The sequence below is a fragment of the Bidens hawaiensis genome, unplaced genomic scaffold (assembly GCF_021521415.1).
Source record: "Bidens hawaiensis isolate Kalapana, Puna unplaced genomic scaffold, B.hawaiensis_p1.1 tig00008883_1, whole genome shotgun sequence".
Classification (NCBI taxonomy): domain Eukaryota; kingdom Viridiplantae; phylum Streptophyta; class Magnoliopsida; order Asterales; family Asteraceae; genus Bidens; species Bidens hawaiensis.
In genome coordinates this window covers 552,712-563,020 of record NW_027491643.1, presented here as the reverse complement: position 1 = coordinate 563,020, position 10,309 = coordinate 552,712, and the positions used below count along the sequence as shown (strand labels likewise).

The window sequence follows — 10,309 nt, the reverse complement described above, 5'->3', positions numbered from 1 at the left end:
GCAAAACGATTCACTAATACCCGGTTTTTTTATATTCGCATTTAAATAACTTTTCACATGTGTAATACAAGGGTCACTTAACTAGTTATGAAGTAAATTCGAAATATTTTCTTGGTTAGTTGGGTTTGAAAAACCAAATCAATTACAAATTTTTTCCATTTTTACTATCCGGATTTTATTAATTAGTTTTGTAATCAATTATTTCAAACTCTATTATATTAAAAATTAAAAGAAAAGAAAAAGAGAAAAACCTAAAGAAAGTAGCCGTTAGAGAAGAAAGACGCCGCCTTCAAATCTCAACGTTCAAATAAAATCCGCTACTAATACCCACCATTTCAACACATCTCACTCAACGTTCAAATAATATTAGTAACAACTAATCAATTGGTCTCTCATTCATCTTCTTCTTCTAACTCCCTTGATTCAGACAATTACAGTTTCGGATATGGCGGCCGTCAACAATCAAAGCAACAATCTGACTCCCGATGCACCCGCTAATGCTTCCAAACACTCTCTTCCCATCCCTAAGACCCTCGATACTCAATCCGTCCTTAAAAGGTATTATTTTAATTCTGTTGATTTGGGTGTTAGGTTTCAACAAATTCTATGTATATAATAATTGATACTAATAATTTGTTTATTATCTTTTATTGAAACAGATTGCAGTCAGAACTGATGGATCTAATGGTAAGTAAACACAAGAAAGAATCTTTTATTCATGTAAGTTTGTGTTATAACAAAAATAATAATAATAATAATTTTGATCACAGATGAGTGGTGAGACCGCGGTATCTGCGTTTCCGGAGGAAGACAACATCTTTTTCTGGAAAGGAACGATTTCCGGGAGCAACGACACGGTCTTTGAAGGAACCGAATACAAGCTCTCACTTTCGTTCCCTAACGATTACCCTTTCAAGCCTCCGAAGGTGAAATTCGAGACGGGGTGCTTTCATCCTAATGTGGATGTTTTTGGAAACATATGTTTGGATATTCTTCAGGTAATTGCTATATATTTATTTAACATACATGTATGTATTTAATTAAAACTGATGGTTATATAATTTTAGGACAAATGGTCAGCTGCTTATGATGTGAGAAGTATTCTGATATCTATTCAAAGTCTGCTTGGAGGTATGTATGTATGATCTAATAATAATAATAATAATAATAATAATAATAATAATAATAATAATAATAATAATAATAATAATAATAATAATAATAATAATAATAAAGTGAACTAATATTTGAATGGGTGTCAATTTAACTTATTATCAATGTTTATTTAATTGCAGAACCAAATACAAGTTCACCTTTGAACACACAAGCAGCAGCACTTTGGAGTAATCAAGAAGGTTGGTTGGTTGGTTGGTGTATTATTGTATTATTGATTATTGAATGAATACTAATAAACTATTATTATTACTATATTATGTTTGCAGAATACAGAAAGATGGTGAAGAAGCTGTATAAACCAGTTGAATAGGATGAATGGAGGCTTGATTGGTTGCATATAACATTGCAATGAGAATTGTTTTTTTTTTTTTGTTTTCTATAAACATGTACTTTAAAGATTCTTTATATGTATGTTTCTTGGGACCGAGTTGAATGCATTTTCGTGCAGATCTATACATGGGACAGTTCTAACTTTTGAATTTTGTTAAAGTGCTGGCATTTTTGATGATTCTAATGATTTCTTGTTATGACAAGTCCGGTAAATTGTATCAGCCCGAAGAGGGTAAAAGTTAACCTAAAAGTTAACTTAATTCGCATATTAACATATCGACCAACTTTCATTTAATGCGGACCCAAATGCAGATCGCATATCTTCAATACGCATTTATGGAGAGTGTAACCGAACAGGAGGTTTTTTTAGAGAGAGTGTTGATGATGATACTATACAAATGATGATCAAAATAAATTAATAAATATTCGATGAAGATTATCTCTATTTTGGAATGTTTGGAATAGCATAAGAATCACCGGTAAATGTTACCCTAAACTAATTGTTCCAAGGTTGATTGCTAACGGAATTTTTTGGTTACGAATTTTTGAGTTGTTACTGTCATTGGTGTAAAATCCCTCCTTTATCTCTTTTGTGATATCATCGAATATTACTAGGGATGGAAATGAAACCCAAACCCGACCGAAACTATTTCAGGTAGCAAAGACACAGTCTTTGAAGGAACCGAATACAAACTCTCACTTGTATTCCCAAACGATTACACGTTCAAGCCTCCAAAGATCAAATTTGAGACGGGTTGCTTCCATCCTAACATGGATGCTTTTGGAAACGTATGTTTGGATATTCTTCAGGTAGAGACATCGTATACTTGAATACTGAAATTATTATTATGATGTTTGCAGAATACAGGAAGATGGTGGAAAAGCTGTTTGTGTTTTTTTTCCTGTAAAAGTCTGCATCGAAGTATCAATATAATAAAATGTCTTTAATTCTTTTGTATGTTCTATGATTAAAGGTTTGAATGTAGTTTCTAGTTATTAGCTTGGCAAGTCACTGGGCGATAAAATAAACAAAATTATACAAAGCCTCATGTCAATATGCTAAAGGACGAATGTTATGAACAGATTTGAGAGAACTAGAATTCGAGATAGAAATGTAAAGATGAAGGGACTCATTCTTTACGAAAGTATCAGCTATCATTTGCACATACAAATAAAAGGCTATTGCAAATTGAGTAGCGACGCTTAAAGAATTAACTTAAATTTAAAATTTTGTCCAATAATGGCCGCTAATTCTTATATGTTTGTGTTCGCTATGTTCATTTGCGCTCGTGTATGTTTTTGCACCGTCCGTTTGAATATTAACAGACATAAACGGACACAACAATTTATCTTAACAAACGAGCACGAAAAGAAAATATGTTTGATAAATTGTTTGTGTTTGTTCATGTGTCAGGCTAAAATTAAACTAACAAACACAAACATGCCATGTTCATGTTTGTGTAGGTTCGTTTATAGTCTTAAGGCCAGCAGTATCAATACTTGAAGAATAGCAAGCACAAACTTCACAAGATCAGATTATTCAATTGCCTGTTAACTCAAGGATCTGGTCATTAATTGCACAACATAAACCATTAGATTAAATTAAATTCACTATATAAAACTATGCATATCTAAATTGGTCCTCATACACCAAAACACAAAAGCAAAACATCAAACACAAACCCAAACCTAAACATTAACACAACACAACACAATATCAACCATCCTTTCATCTTCGACATTTCCAAGCCGAAACAGAAAAAAGCGGTCGGTCTTGCCAACACATCACCACACAGCCATTCTCCTCTTTTATTCTACACCCATCACAACCATACCCTTGAACCAATCTACGCGCTTGCAAAAGCGCGTAGTAGCTCAAAGGGACGCACCCGAATCCAGCCATATCGAGTCTCCGAGCCCACTTTTCAAGCTTTTCATGTCTCCCTTTTCTCTCCCCACCTTCACAAGAAATAATATTCTTGATCTCCTCTCCAAATAATATCTTTTCCAACTTCAGTCTCTCGATTGAACCTCGTGGTAAACTCGATTCCAAACAGTCAAATAAGGATGCATAGAAGTATAAAGATTCTGAAATCCTCTCCATTAACACGGGGTTGTTATGATCCGAGTCTTGCTCGGTTAGCACCATCACTTTTGGGGACAACCCCCTTAACGCGGTTAGAAAACAGTCCACTTTCGTGGAAGTGATTGTACTAGACAAAGGGGATGACGAGGCGGTATCTTGACTCACGTTGGCCAATTCTTTTTTATTCATTTGGAAAAAGTTAACCCCGTTTGAGTTTATTTTCGGTTTAACGACTTCATCATCAGGTGCTAACAATGAGTGGAATTGCAAAACCGAGCTAATCGCTAACGCCTCACCTGTTTTAACGTTAAGTTTATCGACATCAAGATTCTCTAGTTTGCTCACAATGGGATTGAACTGAAACGGGATATCTAACTTTTCGGCTTCTTCGGTCAAAACCCTGGCCATTTGGTCTAAAGCCTCTTTCTGTTGATGGACACCTGTGATCCTAAGATGCGGTGGGCCCTCAGGGCGCACGCTAAGATCACGAATCAACGCGCGCCACTGGGTGGGCTCACCAGCATTAAGATCAACTACATGAACCATCTTTTCCCCTTCCATAGCCTCGATTATCACTTGGTTCGTTATCACAAATGATATTTTCAAATACGGAAAGTAGTCGAAAAACATCTTCTTAACCGAAACGTTGTCGGATGAAAAGGGTACCTTGGTAGAATCGAGCGCTTTATAGATTCCGGGCCACGTTTTGAGGATTCGGTTGGCGAGTGCTTCAGCGAAGTACGAAGCGATTCGTTGCATTGTGTCGCCTTGGAGTGAGGCGAGATGGGAGATTTGATCAAGGGCAATATTAGCATGTTCAAAGTTGGCAGAAGCTACATGTTTGGCACAAGTGAGTAACAAGTGAATTAAGCATAGACCTCTTTCTTCCGATTTGAGCTCTTTGAGCCATGGGTACGGTGATCCCATTCCAGATAATAATAATACAGATGACATAATGGTGTTGAAGTTACAGATGATGACCCATCATCTTGAACCATTGGATTTCAACAATCAATTACAAACTGAAGTATTTATAAGCAACTAAAAAACAGCAATTTGCTTTCAAGATTCCTTACTGGGTTTTGCAATTCATCGAAAACCCACTTCAAATTTTGTGAATTGAATTCAAATAAAGAGTTTGGGGGTTTTAGAGAGAGAAAGTGTGGTAAAACCTGCAACACGATTCCTTGGTGGGTATTGAAATTAATGGAAAACTCAACTCAAATCTTTAAAACAAAATTGTGTGAATTGAAGTCAAATGAAGGGTAATTTGTGTGTGTGTGTATGTTATTATTAATTATTAATGAGAATAAAAGAAAAGAGAGAAATGGGGTGTGATTTGTATTTATTTATGTTCACCGATGGTTTAGTGTCGACTAGTGTTTTTTGTTGTTGCAGGAGGAGAATATGTGAATTTTGTGCACTGTTTTTCTCCCTCAAAACAAAACTGCTTTTTGTAGCTGTTTGTCATCACTTGAGGTGGATTGGGAATCATTGAGTAAGCAGCTCATGGGAGATTTTAAATTTCGTTATTATTATTATTTTATCAATTCTAAGTTTTTAATTGTGTATGCATGTATTCAATTCTACTAGTGTGTTTGTATTTTCTTTTTTGTGAATTCAACGGTGTCTTGGCCATGTGTATTGGGGGTTACAAATTGGGGCGAATTACAACACGTGACGCTCAGTCAGCATGATGTGGGAATTTGTTTTTTGGGGTATAATGGTGTAGTGGTTACAAACTGTGCTCATCGTATCTTTTTTTATTATTTTTTTGATATAATTAAACTAAACAAATAAAAACCAATTTATTTAAATAATTAAATAAAAATGTATTAAAATTAAAAAAGAAATAAAAAAAAATACATAAAACTAAAAAAACACACATCAATAATAAAAATAAATTATAATAAAAAACCACACCAAAAAAATTACGTATAAAAATACTAATCTATCCGTCTTCATCTTCGTCTTCGTCCTCCTCCTCGTCTACGTCGGGTTTCTGTTGAAAATACTCATACTCCCGCTCCAAATCTCCCACGATGCGCAAAAATAAAAGCTTAGACATCCTAAAACGACGTCGAAACATAATGTCATTAAATGTAGGTATGTCGTTGAAGTAGTCCTTCATCAAACGATCGTTCGCTTGCTTACGAGCCCGAAGGATATATAACCGTCTACGTGCCGACGAATAGCTAGTAGAGTCGGACATTATGTTATAGGTGACGGCCCGAACTACGTTCGTGACCTCTAAATGCCTGATGTGCTAGAAACAGTCAATTAAATATTAACTAAACTAAACAAGTAATAAAAGCTAGACTTAAGACTCAACTACCCAAAACACCGGCAAGTGAACCGATCAATTGTACTAAAGCTAAGTAAGTCCGGAATATCGAACCCACAGGACTCTATAAATTACGTTAATTAACTAATTAGACTCGACTTACGACACGACTAATTATTATTAATATTTAAATGGGGGTTTTTAACTAAGATTAAGCTAAGAAATTAAATAAACAAGTGAACGAGAAAACAAACAATTAATCACGAGATCGAAACCAATCAGAGAATGAATCTACCTAGGTAAGAATCCCATGAATCAACAATCATCAAGCAATGGACAAATAACATGATTATGGAAATTGATTTCTAAACGTGTTCATCTAACAAACCCTAAGGACCATTGACTGAATCAAACGAAATCCCAAAGAATGAATATTAGATTAAGCAATCAGTTATATTGACTTCCTTACGATTATCAAAAAGGGTTAATTAATAGTATCTAAAGCAAGCAATCTTACGAAACACAAAACTCTAGATAACTTGATAAACTTAACATGACATCATGAACAAGGATCAACACAATAAGCAAGAATATTGTCACTACTATCCTAACATGCAATTGACCAAGACACGTGAACAATTCCCCACCTCACAGCTATTGGAATTTAGCAAAACATTCAAAATCCTAATTAACGATTAAGAAGCTTCTATGATCTAATAGGCCTATTCAACCATAATAATCAAAACACCAAGTAATGATTAAAGATGAACCCTAATATCTAAAGAACACAATCAATAGAAAGCAAGATCCATGTGAAGCAATAATTAATAATCAACCAAGAAAATAAACATTCATATGTATCATGTAAACAAAATCAAGTCTTTTACTATTAATAAAATGGAACCATAATCAAAGCATAAGTCCAAAGCAAGAATCAAGTCTCAAACATGTTCACCAAACCTAGGTAGACATGAAGTCTAGCCTAGAATCATTATTGAAAACAATTCTAAACAAATATTAAAAACAAAGAGGAAAGACATCAAAAATAATGAACAAGGAACGAAAGTTAGAGCGATAAAACCATTTGCGACTGATCCTTGAACACCCGGATGAAAGCTCTCTTGATCCTCCTTAGTTCCTAGCTTCAAATCACCTTCAAATCCTTGGAAAACCTCTTGAAATCGACTGCCACTAAGCTTAGTTTCGGCTAGGTTTGCGAAAGATGTTTATATAAACGAGTACCGGGCTTGGGCTTGCGAAAAATGGCTGACCAGGGGGGTCTAGGCGCAGTGCGGACCCCCTTGACTTCACCTCCGCGCGGCGCGGCGTACTCAATGGATGGGCTACAGATTTTTGTTGTTAATTCTTGTTATTTGTTGCCAAATCTTGATATTATTCTTCCTTGAACTCCAAGTAATGCTTAGAACCTTCTAGATCTTCCTTCCCTTGATCACCTAGCCACCATCTACATGAACATAAATCAAAACTCGTAAATGAAGTAATCATGTAATCAATGATAAGCAAAATGAGCATAAATTTCGCATGAAATGATAGAAAGAATTAAGTTTAACATGCAAGACACCAAAAGATATAAAAACACGATAAACATAACATACTTGACTCAAAACTTAAATTAAAGAAAGATAAATGAAACTCGAACTAAAAAAAACTCAAAACATTAAATAAACATAACTTTACAATGGATTTAAGATGTATAAATAGATGTATATCAAATATCCCCACACTTACTCTTTTTTCTTCCCTGAAAAAGTCTTATGCAGTTGGATCAGAATCGGAAAATACAGTCTAACAAACACGTAGGTTAATTTTTAAAGCTCAGAAAAACGCAAAAACCGCGATCATCGATATTGTTGTCCACTTAAACCCATGCCTTAATCTTCACCGGGACAAGTAAGTTCCGACAATTAGTACTCAGTGGTTTACACAATTAAAACCCGCTTATTTTCAGCTTTTACCGGACCAGACCACCCCAACTTGACTTAAATCTCAAAATTAGCAGAATTAAAACTTTTGTTGCTCTTTTTTCATGAATAGTTAAGACGATCAAGGGTATTGTTTATCCACCTAAGCTTAAGCATCAAAGTCTACCAAGCAGCATTAGATACGATTAAGGTTTAATTAATTAATAGCTAGTGTTCCCCATAACATGACATACCCCCGTTATCAAGCAACACCCCGAACCCATCACTATAGGTGACTATGCAAAATTTCATCTGTAGGGCTTACATGTAGCGTGTCCCATGTGGTCCGTTTCTTAATGGTAATGAGACGCAAGCAAGGGGACCCCACATGGCTAACAGCGTGGATGATCAAGTCTGTAGTGAAATTGTACTTTTGTACTCTTGTGATCACGTTTATAGACTTATAAGGGTTTGCTCTTTTTGGCTTAATTTTAAATATTCACAACCCCACTTAGGAATTGTGAATACCCAGATGAATAGATTGCATACAGACCCATGGTCTCCGGACCCAAAGCATCCCATCAATACAAGATTTAAGGTTATAAAATCATACGCCAATGAGGTGTAAAACACTAAACTAGCAGTTTAAGATTTATATCATAGGCTACACGGCATACTCTAACGTTAAACCTACCCAAGCATCATATGATAACGTATTCAGATTTTAAAACTTATAATATTTCCACTTTTCATACCAATAACTGAGACTTGAGTATGGCCCGACCTTTCATTACTTATTTTCCACGGACAAAACGCTTTACCCACAAATGATTTTCGTTTTAACCATTTTATCAAATTTTCCCTTTCATTTTCAAGGATGAGCCTACCGACACATCCCAAGTTAAGTGTGCTTTTTTTTATTTATCTCATATTATTAGTAGTTTGAAAAACCAATTTCCGATAAATATCATCATCTCCCACTTTAACGCAAAAAACTATATTCGAAGGACATTTTTAAAACATTTTTCAATTTTTTTTTGATTTTATAAGTTAAATTTAAACTACGACTCAAATATCCTATCCCCACACTTAAATTTTGCATTGTCCTCAATGCAAGGATAAGAACGACTTAAAACAAAAATAAAATAAAATAAAGTCGGACTACAAAAAACTAAAGATTTAAAAAAAACTAAAGCAAAATAAAAAGTTAACAAGCTAGATAATGGAAAAGACTTAGATGGTAATTTGCTCATGAAACATGATGCCAAAGTCTTCTTCCATGAATGTCTTCCAACTACGAACGTGATCAGCAAATAGTAACTCCTTCTCTCACACACGAACGTAAGCGGCAAAAATTCAACAAACAATATCTAGAAATATATCTTATCAAACTGATAGATATTAAGCATTCAAAGTATTTTCACCAACCGACAAATATATAAAATAATCATGAATAATCAGGAGCAAATAATAAATATAAAGTATACGGCTCCACTGCTACATCATCCCCACACTTGTCTTTTTCATTATATTCTTCCTTGGGACCGTCTCTCTAGTTCACTCAATCTTTCTTTTACGTAGCAAAACTCAAAAATACAAAAACAAAAAAAGAACTACAAAAAACTACGTTAGTGACTCGATTAATTATACAAACTCCGCGAAACCTCCCCACAGTTGAACTTAATCAGGAGGTTTCTCCTTAATCTGGACCCTGTCTAACCAGTTTAGTTCCACCCGGAATTTATCAAACATTAATATATCAATGATGGACCCGAAAAATATTAAAGTAGAATTAAAAATCAGTAACGGTTCAGACCACCTATATTTAAACTTACCTGGAAAGAGCCGAATGCGTTGTAAGTATCGAGAAGAATGTTCATGTTTGACTTTTAATGACTTTTTCACTCTCGTAGACCATCTTCTAAAGTAAACGCAACTTCGGTTTTCATGTAACCTATCATCCTCGACCTTCTCCCGTGGTTTTAATTCCCGAGAATCATTCAAAACACAATCCACGGGTCGGCAATAGTGTTCTTCCTCTAACACCACATCCTCATCTACACTGTCCTCCACAAGTAGGGCCTCGAAAAACGCAACATTCTCATTAACGTCCAATGTACCCCCCCCCCCCCTCGTCATACTCTGACAATCCATCCAACTCCAGATCAAGGAATTCATCTTCCTCACTCAATTCATTCACAACCTTTTCCTCAACGCCAAACATCAACTCAAGTGAATCCCCCAAATCCACGTCATCCTCTATCTCTTCTTCCTTCACTAACGACCTCTGATAAGCAGCCCACTCTTCTTCGTTTATCTCATCATCAGAGTCACTCCAAAAATCAATAATAGCATGTGAAACCGGAGGTGGGACTTCAACATCCATTTTTGTCTCTGATGTGCTTGAAATAGTCAAATAATTATTAACTAAAAATAAACTAATCTAGACACTAAGTAATACTCTAGACCCTTAAACTACTAACCGGCAAGTGAACCGGTCGACTCTAGTAC

The 10,309-nt window shown here is 35.1% G+C and overlaps 1 protein-coding gene and 1 pseudogene across 1 annotated transcript; one reads left to right on the top strand and one right to left on the bottom strand.

Moving 5' to 3' along the window:
• The first annotated feature begins 383 nt into the window (after positions 1-383).
• LOC143530270 (ubiquitin-conjugating enzyme E2 20-like) lies at positions 384-1,630 on the top strand. Its single transcript, XM_077025852.1, has 6 exons — positions 384-558; positions 660-687; positions 771-998; positions 1,068-1,131; positions 1,296-1,355; positions 1,443-1,630. Exons 1-6 carry the CDS (start codon positions 446-448, stop codon positions 1,484-1,486), a joined length of 537 nt encoding a protein of 178 aa, XP_076881967.1. The 5' UTR covers positions 384-445; the 3' UTR covers positions 1,487-1,630.
• A 1,585-nt stretch (positions 1,631-3,215) lies between these two features.
• On the bottom strand, positions 3,216-4,608 carry LOC143530269 (scarecrow-like protein 3 pseudogene; annotated as a pseudogene).
• Positions 4,609-10,309: the final 5,701 nt, after the last annotated feature.